This window comes from Scylla paramamosain, chromosome 47 (assembly GCF_035594125.1).
Source record: "Scylla paramamosain isolate STU-SP2022 chromosome 47, ASM3559412v1, whole genome shotgun sequence".
Taxonomy (NCBI): domain Eukaryota; kingdom Metazoa; phylum Arthropoda; class Malacostraca; order Decapoda; family Portunidae; genus Scylla; species Scylla paramamosain.
The window spans coordinates 852,875-872,500 of NC_087197.1; the positions used below are offsets into that span (position 1 = coordinate 852,875).

General features: G+C 41.0%; 1 protein-coding gene across 12 annotated transcripts in view; it reads right to left on the reverse strand.

The window, feature by feature from the left end:
* The window catches only part of LOC135094847 (spidroin-1-like), a 77,022-nt gene that overhangs the window by 998 nt on the left and 56,398 nt on the right, over positions 1 to 19,626 (reverse strand). For 4 of the 12 annotated variants that reach the window (XM_063995284.1, XM_063995283.1, XM_063995285.1 and 1 more), the window contains 5 exons: positions 15,823 to 15,865; positions 3,811 to 3,899; positions 3,096 to 3,281; positions 2,517 to 2,543; positions 163 to 336 (listed from right to left, as the gene is read on the reverse strand). In XM_063995284.1, the coding sequence (XP_063851354.1) occupies positions 163 to 336; positions 2,517 to 2,543; positions 3,096 to 3,281; positions 3,811 to 3,899; positions 15,823 to 15,830 (484 nt within the window). In that variant the 5' untranslated portion in view covers positions 15,831 to 15,865. Of the gene's footprint in view, positions 1 to 162; positions 337 to 2,516; positions 2,544 to 3,095; positions 3,282 to 3,810; positions 3,900 to 5,715; positions 6,243 to 7,104; positions 7,167 to 8,391; positions 8,424 to 8,764; positions 8,955 to 15,822; positions 15,866 to 19,626 lie in introns of those variants that run through there. The other 8 variants (XM_063995289.1, XM_063995288.1, XM_063995286.1 and 5 more) reach the window with 6 other exon arrangements.

The window sequence follows — 19,626 nt, forward strand, 5'->3', positions numbered from 1 at the left end:
ACGAACAGTTACACAAGACAAAATAACTTATTATGACTCCACCGAAACATAACTCGTACTAACCTAACCCTCCCCTAACTTAACCCACACTACCTCACACTAACCTAACCTAACCCACACTACCTCACACTAACTAATCCACCCCATCCTACCGTAACTTACCGTGCTGTGCCTGCAATATCTCCAGGTTCATGAGGTGCTCTGGATGCAGTCCCCCATAGCCCCCCATGCTGGCTGCCGCTGCCGCCGCCGCAGCACTCCCACCGCTGCTCCCGAGGCCCCCCTGCAGCCGTGCCAGGAGCTCCATCTGCTGCAGTCCCGCCAGATTCCACCAAGCTGAGGGGGTGGCATGGGTCAGTACGTGATGGGTGAATAGGGGTGATGGTGATGGGTAGTTGGGAGTGATGGGTGTAGGGGATGAAGGCTGGTGGGTGATAGATAATGGATGATCAGGTGATGGTGGCAGTGGTGGTGGGTGAATGGTGACGACTGAATGGGTGGGTGATTAGCAGGATAATGGGTGTTGCTGATAGGTGGTAGGCGATGAGCAGGGGTGATGGGTGAAAAGGTGATGGTGGCAGTGCTAATAGTGATCAAGAGAGAGAGATGGTATAGTACTAAATGGTGATGATAGTCTTAAATAGTTGAGTAGCCATTGGAAGACAAAGTTAACCTATTCTCCCTCTCTCTTTCTCTCTCAGCACTCACTTAATGTTAGCAAAGGGTGGTTGTAACTGTACAAAGGTTAAAATCTGACACTAAAATTTGCACTAGATCAGCCAACTCTTAACTTCTGGACAGCAAATGTTAGTCAATCAATCTTTACGAGTCTGAGAAGCTGCTGGTGTTGTGGAGTTATGAAAGTTACAAACATTTTAGCCAAACACTCCTAACACTGGTATTAGAGACAACTTTATCACACACAACACCTACTTGACACTAGAAATTACGCACACAACCTCACTACATACTAAAGCAAAAAATTCACAGGTTGCAAAGTTTTAGTCAAGTTTCCTTCAACATTTCTGGCTGCATATTATTGTTGATTTTTTGTTCTTTTAATAGACAATGTACCTTCCCATTATTTACTCCAATTGAGGGCATTTTTATATACCTTCTAGCTATTAGAAAATTATACTATGACCTTTTAATACTTCAGTTCAAGTGTCTTATCATTTCTGCCAAATGAAAACTTTTGTACGATTCAATTTAGGGACATTATAAAAACAAATTCGAGAATGTTGCCTGTATATCTTTCGCCTACTAATAAAAACACATCTGTACCTTTGTTTAGTGAAAAGAGAAAATTCAAGATACTTATAATGCAACTCATAAAGAAAACAACATGAACCAAATCTCACTACACACTTACAGAAGAGAAGGACATTAGCTACAAAATCTGCAGTTCGTTGGTGCATTCACTCATCACCATATCACCAGCATTGTGACGTACCCCAGGTGCCATCAGTGCATCTCAATTCTTGCCTCATGCTATTCAAGGCATTTCAGAAATTCCTCTATTGCTACAGTCAAGAGATAAGGAGTAATGTTGCCTTCTATAATATCTTTGCTGGTGTCAGTATTGGTATCAGGTGTTGTTCTCTCTCTCTCTCTCTCTCTCTCTCTCTCTCTCTCTCTCTCTCTCTCTCTCTCTCTCATGGATTTATTGCTCAATACTTCAAGACCTATCTCTATTATTGGTGTTAAGTAGCTCTCTCCCTCTCTCTCGCAGATGACTTTACATTTTCTCAGTATTTCAAGACTTGCCTATATTACTGGTATTAGGTAGATCTCTCTCTCTCTCTCTCTCTCTCTCTTTCTCTCAGGGCAGGACTCACATTACATTGCCAACAGTAACTTCCACTCTCTCTCTCTCTGTCTCTCAGGGCAGGACTTGCATTACCTTGCCAACAGTTCTTTCCAATCACAATCATTATCAAGTATTCTTATCTCTTTAAGTCTCAGAGCAGAATTAACTTTTTCTTCCCCTGCTTCATTTTGGGAGGTGCATGGGAGAAAGCTGTGGAGTGCTGTGAGGCTGCAGGGTGCAAGCAAACACCACGGCTGGCCTCACTTTCACCTCAGCGCTGTGTGAAGGATGTAATGGTGTTCAGTTTGTGGTTTGAAGGAATAAATGGTACTAGTGCTTGTTTTTAATTTTTTGGCAAGTATTTCCTTTTTGAGTTTTTGACAAGTCTATCTTTCTGAGTTTATTTGTTTATTCCTTTTGAAATCTCTTATAAGTCCATTTTTTTTATTCTTGACAACTTTTCCTGAATCTTTTGTCAAGTACACCTTTCAACTCCTGACAAATACACCTTTTTGATGTCATGATGAGCACCTTTAAAAAAATTTCTGACAATTACACCTTTACAATTTTGTACCAAGAAGTGGCACACCTCTTCAAATATTTCCCAGATTTCACCTATAATACCCCAGACTTTACTCCTGCAGTGTGCTAATGTTGCTTCTCTGGTGCAGGTGTGAGCATAGAGACCGAGGCCCTGCTTACTCACCGCCTAGTGCCCGGTCCTGGTAGGCAGCTTGGGAACACAAGGGGAGAAGGGAGTCAGTTCTGGCGCCATTTGGGAAATGCTATGTCAAATTTCAGTTTAGTCAAAGAACGTTAAGCCGAGGGGAAGACTGGAGAGAGAGAGAGAGAGAGAGAGAGAGAGAGAGAGAGAGAGAGAGAGAGAGAGAGAGAGAGAGAGAGAGAGAGAGAGAGAGAGAGAGAGAGAGAGAGAGAGAGAGAGAGAGAGAGAGACTAGACAAGGGTAATACTGAAGAGGAGAGTTGGAAAGAGACATAACTAAAGAGGAAAGACTAATAAGAAGAAATAAAAAGAGAAACAAGACCAAAGAGGAGAGACTAAAAAAAAGATAGAGAAACACAGACAGACAAGACCAAAAAGGAAATACAAAGAAAGAAAGACACACACAAACCTGAAGAAACTTTAGATAGCAAACTTGGAAAGAGACAGAGACATGAGACCACAATAAGACCAGGGAGGAAATACTAAAACAGACATACAGAAACAAGACCACAAGACCACAGAGTAAGTCAACAAGAACCACAGCATCCCAGCCATCCCATACCTGCTGCTGGCCCGAGCCCCGCCAACACCGCCGCCTGCTGTGCCTGCTGTGCCGCTGCCAGACTGGCCAGGCCTGCCGCAGAGCTAGTGGGGGAAGCCAGGGGCAGCCCTCCCCACCCCTGCAGTCCTGATGCCGCCGCTGCTGCTGGATTAAACCCTCCCAGGCTGCCGCTCCCGAACATGTTGGCTGCGGGTACAGGGTGGGTCAGTGTGACGGTGGCAGTGATGGTGACAATGAGTGATGGTCACCTCACTAGACTGATTTCAATACAATGCACATCACTAACTGCAATAATGGACTCACTGACTGACTGATGAGTTGTTTCCTTAAAGATATATTACATAATTACAAACCTCAGCTACCTCACTACAATGTCTGATGCCATTACCAGACACTACTCTAGCAGCAGTAACAGAAAACACCACACACGGCCCCATTACCACTGCCTCACATGCCCACTGTGTGCGTGACTGACTGATGGATGGGTGTGTTATTATAAGACACCAAACAATTACAAATCTTAACTTCAATGAGTGTGCTGCTGGTGAGTGACTGAATGAATGAGTGAGTGAGTATATATATGTGACTGACTGACTGACGAGTTGTTTCACTGTAAGAAATATCAAATAGTTACAAATCTTTACTATTTCATCATTTTACGTCGTAACATTTAAACACCAAACACAGCCCCACCACTCCTAGTCCCCTCACCCACCATAGAGGGCTGCGGTGGCTGGGTCCATTCCGGGAGGCAGCCCTGAGTGGGGCTTCTCCCCTCGTTCCCCTTCGCGGCTCTTGTCCATTCTGCCGGAAGAAGAGGAGGAATTAGTGACCAGAATGGAGACACACACAACACCAGGGCATGAGAACATAAGGGAAGCTGCAAGGAACCATCAGGCCTACATGTGGCAATCCCTATATTAAACATGCCTGCCTCTTTACATGAAGAAAAAAAAGAAGAAAAAATATGCCTACATACTTTAACCTGTTGTCCTCATCCATGCAAGTGTCTAATCTTTTAAAAACCATGAGACGTGATTGTGTAAGGAGGGTAGGACACAGGTAATAATTATGTACTTATCCACTGAATACACCTTTTTTATATCAGAATATCACATCTATAGTTTTATATGGAGTAAATTGTAAAAATAACATGAAATAATTAACTACTTTGAGAGAGAGCTGGAAAGAGAGGGGGGAATCAAATTTGGAATTATAAATATACATACATACATACATACATAAACACACACACACCCACACACACAGAGTTCCTAAAACAAACACAGCACCCTAAAAAAGATATGCGTGGGCTGCCTGTTCAGGATTTACTGCTAATATGATTCTGCCTTTTTCAGTGTGCCTTCAATATTTATGACAGCACCAGAGTAATGAACACCACACCTCTGAGTACTGAGGGGGACATCAATTTTAGGTGAGACTTGCACACCGACCAACCTCATGACGGAAAAATATGTTGAATAAGTAGATAAATAAATGATAATGATGGTAATGGTGATGGTGGTGGTGATGAGCAAGTTGTACATTTGTCTGTTAATTTAAATGGGACTTGAATGCCGTCCCATCCCACATGGGAAAATTAATGATGATAATAGATGATGATGATGATGTTAATTAAAATAAGGTATGTTAAATAAATAAAGGTAATGGTGGTGGTGGTGGTGTTGGTGGTGATGAAAACAATTTATATATCTGTTAAGTTAGCCACTCTACTTGTCTGCAATCACCATATACACTCAAGTCTCAATTACATATAAATTTTTCCCCACAAAGGCAATAACATAATAATTCCATACCACCAGTTTTCAAGAGACTTCATTATGTAATTTTACACTTGCTTCTTGAATTGTTATCTTTAGTGACTGGAACCTTCAATGAGCTCGTTTTTTTCTTTTATTTTTTTTGTAGTTATGTCTTGATTACCACCCAGTTACATTAAAAGAACACCAAAGAAAATAGAAAAAGAAAAATTCCACTTACTATAAAAGCAACTTAGAGATATAACGCACGAGAATAATACCTAATTCACCTCAAAGATTAATAATATACTCCCGAGAAATACCTTTAATAAAACGACAGGAAATCCAACAAGTTTTTTTCCCCCGCAAGTGTAAATATCACCCCTGGCTGCTGTGTCCCGGTACCTGCCTCCCTACCATGCCCTGTTCTGCAGCTCTACATGTCACCCCTTGTCCTTATGTTAAGCGATTATGCCCTGCTTCCCTGCTTGTTCTGTGTATGTGTTTATGTCTCTTTATCAACTTTCCTTTCCTTCTTTTTCCCTTGTGTAAGAAAATGTCCATATATCAGTTTTTTTTTCCTCCTTTTCTCTGGTTTTGTGTCTTCTGTTTAGTGTTCTTGTGTTTGCTTTATTATCTGTCTGTTTGTCAGTATTCTCAGAGTATCTTCTGTATCTAAGCCCCAGTATCAAGTGTGTGTGTGTGTGTGTGTGTGTGTGTGTGTGTGTGTGTGTGTGTGTGTGTGTGTGTGTGTGTGTGTGTGTGTGTGTGTGTGTGTGTGTGTGTGTGTGTGTGTGTGTGTGTGTGTGTGTGTGTGTGTGGTTTCCTTATACATATTCTCCACCTTTTGTTCTTTATACCTGTGTTTGGTGTCTTCCTATGTCATGTCTTCTTCTCCATCTCCTGTTTCTCTGTATTCTTTCTTGTCCTTTGTGTGTATTATTTTCCATGTCATACTGTTTTTCTCTTTTTTTCTTGTCCTTTAAACTGTGCACCTGTGTTTTGTATATCCCCATGTTCTGCGTCTTATATGATCCTGTTTACGTGTCACTGTGTACATTGTGGGCTGAGAGAGGTATGGAAAACCCTTATAATGCTGACAAGACAGGATACAAAGGCAAACAATTCTTTATATGTCATATTATGTCTGTTAATCTGTAAGTGCGTGTTTGTGTCTCCTTGTGTATGTACTGAGTTTTCTGGTGTTTATTGTGACCTTCAGTGGCACATCTTATAAGGCAAGGAAGTGAGGAGTGCTGCATCAGGTGGACAACTTAACAAATGCCTCTTACATCTCTCTCTCTCTCTTTCTCTCTCTCTCTCCCCCACATGTAGTACTTTCCATCCATGCTCTAGAAAGTTTGTGAAGTGTGACAGAGTTGCTTCATGGCTGACAGGGCAGCACTGGTGGTGGATTTACTGACTGTGGTGATATTTGATTGAAGGGAAAGCTGAGTGCATTTTTTTTTTTTTTTGGTCAATGATTTCTTACGACTACCTTGCAAGTGACTCAAGAATGGCTGCACTGGTGGAAATATCTGTAAAGACTAATTTCTCTTGTTGCAATGTTAGAAAGCTGTTTGCAAAATAAGTGTAATGAAGTACAGTGGAAGAAGTACCATGTTTTTTCTGACTCAAATGTTACGGGAGTGTTTGCAAAAGGATGTCTGTTCTATCTGCTGGTTATCTGTTATCTCTAGACAGCATGTGAGTGTGAGACCTTATCAAGCATTCCTCAGCTGTGACCTATGGAAGTGTGATGCAAGGATGACTCATTCATGGACATGTGTTGACTGACTAACATACTCCACAGCACTGGTAATAAATGTACAAGTCCTGCCATCTTCATTCTCAGACACAGCATTGTTAGGATACAAGACAGCTGCATGGAGAAACACTGACTAACTGACTGACTGAGAGCATTGCCATCTTTGGTCTCAGACTGTGGCCTGTGTTAGCATACCAGACTGCTGCATGGAAAGACTAACTGACTGACTGACTGACTGACTTAAAGCACCACAACAACAGGACCATATGGCAGACAAGCCTAATAACTAATAACCCACACAACAATAATACACTGATGACTGATGAGCTACCACAGAAAGCTATGATAACAGACACCCTCCTTTACTCCAGCAAGCACATACAAGCAGTTTACATACACATGCACACACACAGACACCTTCACCCCACCAAGCACTGCACTACCATCACCACAAAATGTCAGAAAAACTTGGTTCACCCACAAAACCCGTCTGTGCTCAAACAAATTTCTCTGTAAGCCACCACCACCACCACCACCACCACCACAGAGGCAAGAGGTGCAATTTCTCTCCTTATCTGTACGTGTGTGTGTGTGTGTGTGTGTGTGTGTGTGTGTGTGTGTGTGTGTGTGTGTGTGTGTGTGTGTGTGTGTGTGTGTGTGTGTGTGTGTGTGATTCAGCCCAAGACACCTTACAAGGGTATCAATAAAACCAACCCATTCCCTAAAGAGCCTCACTGTGTATCAAACCACGGCACTTAGTTCTCAGGCACATTGGGGTGACTGTTCCTTGCTGGCTGAGGGGAAGTGAAAAGGTTTACTTGATAGTCTGAACCATACTCTTGTACCACCACCACCACCACCACCACCACCACCACCACCTGGGTAGATCATAGAGGTGATAAGGGGTCTTTAACATCAAGGCATCAATTGTTTTATCTTTAACCCTAATAATATCTGAGTTAATATTCAAGGTATGGGTTCACACTCACACCATCTTACTTCAACTAACAATACTGTACTTTTTTTAATCCTCTGACATGTAACAATGTATATTTCACTGCTGTATGTCATAATTGTTGTTTTTATTGATTTATTTATAAGAAACTGTTATGAGAGGCAGTATATGAGAGTCAAGTGGAGGTGAATGATAAGCCGTGGTGGCCTAACAGATGTGTACACTGAAAGGGGAGTTATGGACTGTATGTTTAAGTCAAGTTACGGTAAGAAGATTTGCATAATTTTTTTTTTTTTTACATATTTTCCATATACAGTAAAGTATAAATCACACACAAAACATGACAGCTGCCTCTAAATTAAAGCCGATCATATTTATATTCTGCATTTACTCCACATGAACCTAACTTGTCCTAACCAACTGTATGAACCTAACTTGTCCTAACCAACTGTAACCTGGCCTAAGCAATCTAACATCACTCACACAAGCATATAAGAACCTGAACTGTCTTAAATTAACTTTTTTTTAATGTAAGGTCACTGGCCAAGGGAAACAAAAGAGAGAGAGAGAGAGAGAGAGAGAGAGAGAGAGAGAGAGAGAGAGAGAGAGAGAGAGAGAGAGAGAGAGAGAGAGAGAGAGAACCACTAATCTAATCAAAATAAATATTACACCTGTACAAAAAAAAAGTAAATGACCTAACCTAACTTCAACTCAGGCAGGATAGCAGAGCATGTCACAGCACAGAAAACCATAACTTACCACAACAACAGAGTCTAACCCAACCTGACCCAACAGAGCACAACATAACCTCACCTCAACAAACCCAGCATAACACAGCACACTCCAACAAAGGCAGCACAGCGGAACCCAACACAGCACCACACAACCTAACCTAATCACTAAATCGACACCCAAGCAAGGTACTCGCGAGAGAGAGAGAGAGAGAGAGAGAGAGAGAGAGAGAGAGAGAGAGAGAGAGAGAGAGAGAGAGAGAGAGAGAGAGAGAGAGAGAGAGAGAGCGTCCATATCTTGTTAAAAATGTGGCTGTGAGCATCGTCCACTTTCACCTTGGCGGGTCACGAAGGCTGGCTGACTCGTCCCACTTTTCCTATTTGCAGCATAACGGCGACCCTCTCCTGCCCTTACCCCCTCCCCCCGCCCCCCACTGAAGCATCCGTGGCCTCACCTGGCAGTGCGGGGAGCTAGGACATCAGCATGGCAGGGGAAGTGAATATAGAGCAGCAGGACGCGGGTACCTCTCCAGCGGCCTGTTAGTAAACAAACCTCGCCCCACTAAACCTGCCCACACTTCGCCGCGCTCACTTTAATTAATATTACTACTACGCTTCACACAGTTACATCGGTATTGTGTATGAATTAAGTTGATACAATATATATGTGACTATTATATGCTTGTTTGACAAAAAAACTGCGACGTTTTCACCTTAAATACTACTACCAGTACTTCACGACACACGGGTATTGTATATAAAGTTCTAAATACAGTAAATACATGACTGCAGTATGTTTGCTTGATAACTAAGGTGATAAAGGTGGACACGCGCTTTCATGAAGACAAGAGCACTTATAAAAATACAAATAAATAATAAAGCAAAGTGAAAATAACTCCACCGTACGGCTTTCACTTTACTTCACGCAGTTACACTTGAGCTGTATATGAAGCAGGTAGAAACAATACCTACGTAACCATTGTATTCTTGCTTAACTGATTTACTTAAGACAGCTACACACGCTCTTAAAAAAAAAATGGTAGAGAGAAAAAAAGAAAAAAAAAACTGCCGCTTTCACTTTAAATGCTAACGAGTACTTTAAACTTCACTACTCAAACGTACTTGCATTATTTATGTATAGTGAGGTCTTAGAGAAGAGAGAAATACATATATCAGTGATGGTGGGGTGTTTTTTTTTTCTCTCTCTCTTTGTGTGTGTGTGTGTGTGTGTGTGTGTGTGTGTGTGTGTGTGTGTGTGCGCGCGCGCGTTTCAACCACCACCACCATCACTACCAGTCTCGCTTCACGCTAACACGATTCTTTCAACACTTCGACTCCTAATGACCGCTCGACACTCGCTACTCCATTTGAATACACCTAAGTTTTTTTTTTCTTTTTTTCTTTTCACCTCGGCGTTAATAAAGATAAAAGTATTGGTATGAACGATAATGTAAGGGTTCTTGTAGTGCCATTTTCTGTCTTTATATATAGGTATCGTGAATTCAACCTATCTATCTATCTATCTATTTGGTATTCTACGTACATTCAATCTATCTCCCTGCCTATCTATCAATCTATCTGTCTATCTGTCAGTGATATTATTTACATACAATTACAGAGGAAAGCGAACAGCAATCTTTAACCTCTCCTAGGCTTTCAAACGCTCAGTACCAGTGACTTTATAGATAGTACAGCTGAAGCATTCTCACCACCCACCCACTCTCTAAACCTTACGAAAACCTACCCAGTGACACTTACGCATTTATTAGACAGGATACTAAACTAGAAGGTTCCTCCCCATCTACCCATTATAATTCTAAGCTGTACTCAAGGATTTTGTTAAGGTTAAGAGATAGGATAATTCTGTAGAAGACTCCTCACCGTCCACTCATTACCGTACTTCAAGTTTGGAGTATATGAGTTTGTTAAGCGATTGGATAGGACAGTATAAGCTTCCTCCCCACCAACCCTTCCAATATCAGTAAATGAAAGTCGCAGTAGTTGAAAAGATAAATCAGACATAAAAATAACCAAATAAATAAGAAAAACAAATAAATAAGCAAGAAAATGTAAATAAATAAGAAATAACGAGATAATGATTATATTGGTGATAGTAATGGTGGTGGTAGTAGTAGTAGTAGTAGTAGTAGTAGTAGTAGTAGTAGTAGTAGTAGTAGTAGTAGTAGTGATGCTGCTCATAACAACAACAACAACAACAACAACAACAACAACAACAACAACAACAACAACAATAATAATAATAGAATTGTCACCCCGTTCAAAACTTCGCATGTCACACTGAATGAATGAAAGAAAACATGATGCAGGTGCTTGATATTATTCATTCTCAATTACCTCGTTCACTCCCATTCTGAACATTACGCCTGGACTTCCATTTAACTCTCTCTCTCTCTCTCTCTCTCTCTCTCTCTCTCTCTCTCTCTCTCTCTCTCTCTCTCTCTCTCGTTTACGTCTTCACAATTCGTGTAAATATTAACAGCACAGTAATAAGAGGAGGAGGAGAAGGAGAAGGAGGAGAAGGAGAAGAAGGAAGGAAGAAAGAAAGAAAGAAAGAAAGAAAGAAAGAAAAAGAAAGAAAAAGAAAGACTAACACAGCAAAACAAACCAAACAACAACAAAACAACAACAACAACAATAACAATAATAATAATAATAGTAGTAGTGAAAGGCAGCAGTGATTCATGGCGTGGCGTTGAAGCATTAATTACCTTATCGAGAACCGTCCCGTCACTAAGTTGCCAGCCAGCGTGCATCTGACACGAAGCCACAACTCAATACAGGGAAACTCGAGTTAATGATTCCAGTTATCGTTGATGTTGCTGCTGTTGTTGTTGATATTGTTATTATTATTATTATTATTATTATTATTATTATTATTATTATTATTATTATTGTTGTTGTTGTTATTATTGTTGTTATTGCTGTTCTTGTTATTATTACTATTATTGATGTTGTTACTACTACTACTACTACTACTACTACTACTACTACTACTACTACTATTTTTTACCAATTACGGATGGTGATGCCTCTATGTGTGTGTGTGTGTGTGTGTGTATATGTTGCTGTTGTTGATAACATGCTTGCAATGAGCTGCTCTCTCTCTCTCTCTCTCTCTCTCTCTCTCTCTCTCTCTCTCTCTCTCTCTCTCTCTCTCTCTCTCTCTGACTGACTGACTGACTGACAAAGCCCCTGAGAGAGAGAGAGAGAGAGAGAGAGAGAGAGAGAGAGAGAGAGAGAGAGAGAGAGAGAGAGAGAGAGAGAGAGAGAGAGAATAACCACATACATGCCTATCTTACTACCCCCCCCCTCTCTCTCTCTCTCTCTCTCTCTCTCTCTCTCTCTCTCTCTCTCTCTCTCTCTCTCTCTCTCTCTCATAACAAAGGTTGGTATGACAGTCACAAAGAGCGAGAGAGTGGGAGAGGGAGAGCGACACACACACACACACACACACACACACACACACACACACACACACACACACACACACACACACACACACACACACACACACACACACACACACAGAGCTCTTACCCCCTCACCCCTCACCCCCCTCCCTCTCCCTCTCCCTCTCCCCCTACGCGTTCTATGACAGATGCAGGAGCGAGTATTTCAGGCCGCGAATCAATAGAGAACCAAGGGAGAGGGAGAGGGAGAGAGAGAGAGAGAGGGAAGGAAGGAGGACCACCACCACCACCACCACTACCGCCGCCACCACCACCACCACCACCACCAGCGTCTTCTCTTCCGTGCTCTCAAATGTAAAAAAAGTTGTGTTTTCAAAGGGATTTCTCTCTCACGCCCCCAGAGAGGATTTGCTTCAGGATTTGTCTTTGGATTAGTGTGGAAGGTATTAATGCTGCTGCTGTTGATGACGATGATGGTGTTTCGGATTAGTTTTTTTTTTCATTTCTTTATTATTGTGTTCGTCTGTGTGTGTGAGATTCAAATTCTCTTTCTTTGTATTCTTTTTTGTTTCCTTTATTTTTTCTTCTCCCCTTTGAAAACTTAGTAACTTTTCTTTCCTCCTATTTGCGTATTCTTTTTTTTTCCTCTTTAATTAATAGTTAAGCTCTAGTTTCTTCGTAACGTCTCTGAAGTTGATGTGTTGGTTACGCGAGCATTCCAATATGAAACAATGAACAATGTCTGGGTTTTCCGTATATTTTCGTCCCTAGACAGATGCAGATGTTGTAGATTGGAGCCCTCGCCTTTGCAACGGGACACGCCTTAATTTGCATGGAGATGACGTAGTCTTGATCTTGATCTTGATATTACATATGATAAAATTCCCTTTAAATCAAGACCCATGTATTGAAACACTTCGTTCTTTCATTAGGATTGTTTTCAAAGGACACTGAAACGATAAGTCGGCTTTTCATTGTTGTTTTGCCCATTGATGATGCAGAACCCTTATCAAGCTATCTATTCTATCACGAAAACGCATTCGAAAATTTAAATAACTTCCACCATATCCTGTTCATCTATCACTAGGATCAGGAAGGCATCCTTGAAAGGCCCAATAACTTTCACTAGCGCCTTTTGACCTATTAATAGAAACACGAACACACGAGAATCCCAATAAATTCCAATGTAGCATGTTAAACTTTTATTAGAATCATATAAAAAAAAATACCCTTGAAAAGCCCCAATAACTTTCACAAGCGGCTGTTAAACTATTAATAGAACCATGAAAACACCCTTGAAAACCCCAACAACTTTCACTAGCGGCTGTCAAACTATTAATAGAACCGTAAAAACACCCTTGAAGACCTCAATAACTTCAAACTATCACAACAAACATGGAAACACAAAAATTCCCGCTAACTTCCACTGTATTATGTTAAGGTCTCACTAGAACCAAAAAAAAAAAAAAACACCTTTGAAAACCCCAATACCTTCCACTATTCATGTCTTGGAATACGGATACGGTGAGCATCTTGGCAGCGTAGTGAAGACCGTGTGAGGAATAACCTTTTCTTGATCATTACCAAGGTTGGATGTTTCGTAATAGTGAAGGAAGCTGTCTTATCTACACGGTTACTGTTTCCCTGTGACCTCAGAAATGCTTAGTTCCGTGACCTGGTAGAGCACATTAGCTTGGTTGGGTCGACTTGGGCTGGGTTAGGTTAAGACAGGATGGTTAGGTTAGGTTAGATTGAATTAAGTAAGAATGGGTTGGGTTGGGTTAGGTTAGGCTATGTTAGGTTAGGTTAGGTTAGGTTAGGTTGGGTTGGGTTAGGTTAGGTTAGGTTAGGTTAGGTTAGTTTAGGTTAGGTTGGGTTAGTTTAGGTTAGGTTAGGTTAGGTTAGGTTAGTTTAGGTTAGGTTAGGTTAGGTTGGGTTAGTTTGGTTAGGTTAGGTTAGGTTAGGTTAGGTTAGGTTAGGTTAGTTTGGTTAGGTTAGGTTAGGTTAGGTTAGTTAGGTTAGGTTAGGTTAGGTTAGGTTAGTTTAGGTTAGGTTAGTTTAGGTTAGGTTAGGTTAGGTTAGGTTAGGTTAGTTTAGGTTAGGTTAGGTTAGGTTAGGTTAGGTTAGGTTAGTTTAGGTTAGGTTGGGTTAGGTTAGGTTAGGTTACGTTAGGTTAGGTTAGGTTAGGTTAGGTTAGTTTAGGTTAGTTAGGTTAGGTTAGGTTAGGGCTGGCATGCAAAGTAACTTCTGGGTTAGGTTCATCTTGCCTCAAAGCTATACTCTCTCTCTCTCTCTCTCTCTCTCTCTCTCTCTCTCTCTCTCTCTCTCTCTCTCTCTCTCTCTGTGCCGTACCAAGATGGCCTCAGTGGACGCGAAACGTACTCCAAGATCATCGAGAGAGAGAGAGAGAGAGAGAGAGAGAGAGAGAGAGAGAGAGAGAGAGAGAGAGAGAGAGAGAGAGAGCGAATGGACCATATTACTTGTTTTAAGCACGTATCCCCATCACCACCACCGCCACCACCTCTCTCTCTCTCTCTCTCTCTCTCTCTCTCTCTCTGCAATAATCATTACTTGTGTTTATTTTCTTATTTTACTCCTAATGTAACTTCATTTTGTTCATTTATTTATTTATTTATTTATTTATTTAAACGATATTCTCTTCTTCCAATTTCTTTTCATTTACTTTTATTTACTTATTTTCCTTTATTCTATCTTTATTGCCGTGTGTGTGTGTGTGTGTGTGTGTGTGTGTGTGTGTGTGTGTGTGTGTGTGTGTGTGTGTGTGTGTGTGTGTGTGTTAATGTATTTACCTATTTACTTCAATTCATTATTCATTTATTCCTGCATCTATTTTTCATTCGGCTACACTATGCATGACGATCTCTCTCTCTCTCTCTCTCTCTCTCTCTCTCTCTCTCTCTCTCTCTCTCTCTCTCTCTCTCTCTCTATTCATTATTTATCTAGTTATCAACCTCACTTTTTTCGTCTCCTTTCTATTTTCTTTCCTTTTATCTATCTGTTTAATTCTCTCTCTCTCTCTCTCTCTCTCTCTCTCTCTCTCTCTCTCTCTCTGGGGACATAAAAAAGGCCACTAATTACACTCGGCCACTGCATCTTAATTACGACTAGGAAATAATATTAAACTTTCCCTAATTAAAAACACTTGCTTCGTATTTATTTCGTCTTGAGTCGCCCTGCTGTGCTTGCTGCTGCTGCTGCTGCTGCTGTTGTTGTTGTTGTTGTTGTTAGTAGTAGTAGTAGTAGTAGTAGTAGTAATATTGTTCTTTGTGCAATAAAATAAAATACAAAACGAAAATAAAAAATAACAAAGGAATTAAGAAAAACTAGGAAAGATTGTTAATATAAAAAAAAAATAATGATAATCCAAAAAGAAAACTATGATCTAAAATAAAATGAATGAAAAAAAAGAAAGAAAAGAAAAATTAAAATGGAGACTGGAAATTTAAATAAAACAAGGAACTAGGAAAGAAAATGGAGAATCTGACATTGGAGGAGGAGGAGGAGGAGGAGGAGGAGGAGGAGGAGGAGGAGGAGGAGGAGGAGGAGGAGGGAGGTACCTGACATCTGCTGGTGCTTGAGAGAGAGAGAGAGAGAGAGAGAGAGAGAGAGAGAGAGAGAGAGAGAGAGAGAGAGAGAGAGAGAGAGAGAGAGAGAGAGAGAGAGAGAGAGAGAGAGAGAGTTTAGCTAATGTCTTGATATTCCTTAGTGACGGAAAGAGGAGGAGGAGGAGGAGGAGGAGGAGGAGGAGGAGACAAAATGACATTACTATTATTGCTAACTAAATAGAGCATGAACAAGAAAAAGAATAGAAACAAGAACGGAAAGAACAGCAAACAAAAAAATGGATGAAAAGAACATCATTAATAATAATATAATAATAATAATAATAATAATAATAATAATAATAATAATAATAATAATAATTAGCAATAACCACCACCACCATTTTCCGGTACGATAACCGCTCCCGCGTCTCCCCTCCCGGCAGCGTTACTTTTTTTCCAACCCTCGCAAGGAAGGAAAGAAAAAACGCATAACTGTAAATACAGAACAATATTTACCTGCCCATCGTGTCGTCCTCGTTTTTTCAGTCACAGTTGCATTCTGCGAATATGAAAAAAAAAGAGGAGGAAATTAAAAAGAAAAGAAAAATAAGTCAAGCATTTTAATCCTAGTGCGTCATTCCGCTGCCAGACGTACGATGTTCTTATGATTAATTGTTTTACTTAATACAATTTTATACGTATCAGGCAATAAACTTAATATGACTTGTGTATATATATATTTTTTAAGTCAATACATCAAAGAAGTGGCGGATATTACAAGGCACAAAGGCATCCAATAAAGGGACGAGGGCTTTCAAACATAAGTACAAATTATCGTACACGCGTCACTTGCGTTTGTGAAGTGAAATAGACACAGCTTGTTTCTATTCAATATCGACAATATTCTTTATGTAAATATGGAGATGGACTTTATTTGTTTTGGATAGACGGACGTTTTAAAATAAATATAAACGAAAAAAACTTCCCTCTTATTAACATTACCAAAAACACGTGTGAAAAATAATCTTCCTTATAAACATAACGGAGAAAATAAACAAAAGAACACAAAATAATAAGGATACATTGTGAAATATAATTATTTGTAGATAGTGACTAGATAAACGAGAGAGAGAGAGAGAGAGAGAGAGAGAGAGAGAGAGAGAGAGAGAGAGAGAGAGAGAGAGAGAGAGAGAAATCTTTCTAATTCAGGAAGATAAACAGAGGACCCTCATTTTTACAGCTTTTCCTTCTCTCCACCCGCCTGCAGGAGGAGGAGGAAGAGGAGGAGGAGGAGGAGGAGGAGGAGGAGGAGGAGGAGGAGGAGGAGGAGGAGGGGGAAAGCTGTCAGCAAACATGGAGTAAGGAGAGAATAATCCCGTTAAGAGAGGAGGAGAGCACGAGAAATTTCCTGCACTACGTTTTCCTTTTGCCTCCAATTTCGTACAAAGCCTCGACATTATTGTACTGTGACTTTCACCCCCCTTACTACTACTACTACTACTACTACTATTACTACTACTACTACTACTACTACTACTGAGGTAATTATTGCTGCTGTTGTTGCATCATTGAAATCATTATCTTTAGTAGTAGTAGTAGTAGTAGTAGTAGTAGTAGTAGTAGTAGTAGCAGCTGAACATTTTAACTTACAAATATGGTTAAAACAAGACAACTAGAGCAATTATTACGTAAACTACTACTATTACTACTTATGACACCAAAACTAACACTAAACACCAAGTACATACGTAGCAGCAGCAGCATCAGCATCAGCAGGCAGTAGTAGTAGTAGTAGGAATAGTAGTAGTAGTAGTAGTAATATATGTGCTGTTTTCTTATTTTTTTCTCGTTTACTAGTAATAAAAGAACAATAATTATCTAAGTTATTCCACACGTTGCATCCACCGTGGAGTATAAATATAACCCCCTCAGAGGTCCTTGAGAGTGATAACAATGCAGAGGAGCGGGGAGTGAAGCAACGCTGGAGTTGTGACCCCGTTGAGAAGAAGGAATCCCGGGGCACCGCATCACAGAACTCAAACCAGCCTGCTTATTATGACTGATTAGGCGACCTCTATTTACCTGATTGCCTTAGATCATCTTAATATCCAGCTCTCTCTCTCTCTCTCTCTCTCTCTCTCTCTCTCTCTCTCTCTCTCTCTCTCTCTCTCTCTCTCTGTCAAGCAGTCCATCACAGCTTCCCATAACCTCAATATTACACGTCCAATCATAACATCAAATAAAACAATGACGTCAAGCTAGCCACGCCCTAATCATGAGCCACAGCCAATAACAAGCCAAGAAATTAATGACGCCATGAAAGTAATGACGCCATAATGACGTCAGGAACATGTCCCCCTGTGATTGGTCGCTGAGATGCCCGCAATGGCTGCCAACACAAGCGCATCATTTTTTTTCGTTTTCTCTCTTTTTTCCTGACAAATGCCGCCCCTGCCTCGGTCTCCATTTTCTATTGATCGCCTTCAAAATCCTACGACTTGAATCGACAGGTGTCACGGACGGGAAGAGGGAGGGAGGAGAGGGAGGGAGAGCGGGGAGAGCAGGAAAGGAGGAAGAGGAAGAAAAGAGCGAAGGAAGATGTACGATAATTTATCCTTTCCTGGTACGATGGTAGTCTTTTGGTATTCTTTTTTTATTACAATCACTGTAACTATCATCTTGGACTCAGCTTCCTTGCACGATTACATTTTTCTATTATTATTATTATTATTATTATCCGCTTATTCTTTTCTTCTCGTCTCTTTTCAAATAGTTTCGTCTTATCATTAGTATCATTAGCTTCTTTCGTTCGTGTTTCTTTGCCAAGTTTTATTTGTCATTTATTTTTGTGTCATCAAAAGAGCATCAAGGGCTTTACACCAGAGTCTCTATTGAACGAGAGAATTAACGAGGAGGAGGAGGAGGAGGAGGAGGAGGAAGAAAACGACAGTAAAAAGGAAGGAAGGAAGGAAGGAAGGAAGGAAGGAAGGAAGGAAGGAAGGAAGGAAGGAACGAACGAACGAAAAAGAATAAATGAAAGGAAAAAGAAAAAGAAAATGAAGAAAGAAATTACGATCATACTGAAAGGAAGACTATGCAGCAATCTCTCTCTCTCTCTCTCTCTCTCTCTCTCTCTCTCTCTCTCTCTCTCTCTCTCTCTCTCTCTCTCTCTACCACGCCCAGTATCAAAGGCGAAAAGTAAACAAACATATCTGTATCCAATAAACTAGAGAGCCAACTCTCTCTCTCTCTCTCTCTCTCTCTCTCTCTCTCTCTCTCTCTCTCTCTCTCTCTCTCTCTCTCTACCTGGAACAAACGAACGGAATGGCAGAAACATCCAAGAGAGAGAGAGAGAGAGAGAGAGAGAGAGAGAGAGAGAGAGAGAGAGAGAGAGAGAGAGAAATAAAGTTGGCTCAATATAGGAATTCATGTTATGCAAATATTTATGCAAGTTTACCAGAACAGAGAGAGAGAGAGAGAGAGAGAGAGAGAGAGAGAGAGAGAGAGAGAGAGAGAGAGAGAGAGAGAGAGAGAGAGAGAGAGAATGCCCCATCTCCTTAAAAGCTCTTAGGAGGAGGAGGAGGAGGAGGAGGAGGAGTATAGTACATTAATGGTCTCAACTCTCTCTCTCTCTCTCTCTCTCTCTCTCTCTCTCTCTCTCTCTCTCTCTCTCTCTCTCTCCCAGAAAAGGCTCGTAAAAATAAGCATATACTAATGTGCTGGTGTCTAAAGATGGAGAGAGAGAGAGAGAGAGAGAGAGAGAGAGAGAGAGAGAGAGAGAGAGAGAGAGAGAGAGAGAGAGAGAGAGAGAGAGAGAGAGAGATCACTCAGCCAAGACAGATCTGGCCCGCTTTGCAATATATTGATCCCCCTCCTCCTCCTCCTTCTCCTCCTCCTCCTTCTCCTCCTTCTCCTCCTCCTCCTTCTCCTCCTCCTCCTCGTCCTCTTCCTCCTCCTCTGCCTCTCGTCTTCCTTCTCTACCTCTTCTAATCTTCTTGGGAATAACGAAAATAAATTCCCTCCTCTTATTATTATGTTATTATTGTTGTTGTTGTTGTTGTTGTTTTCTCTCTCTCTCTCTCTCTCTCTCTCTCTCTCTCTCTCTCTCTCTCTCTCTCTCTCTCTCTCTCTCTCTGTGTGTGTGTGTGTGTGTGTGTGTGTGTGTGTGTGTGTGTGTGTGTGTGTGTGTGTGTGTGTGTGTGTGTGTGTGTGTGTGTGTGTGTGTGTGTGTGTGTGTGTGTGTGTGTGTGTGTGTGTCTTTCCAAGCATTTCGTTCCCTATGAGAGAGAGAGAGAGAGAGAGAGAGAGAGAGAGAGAGAG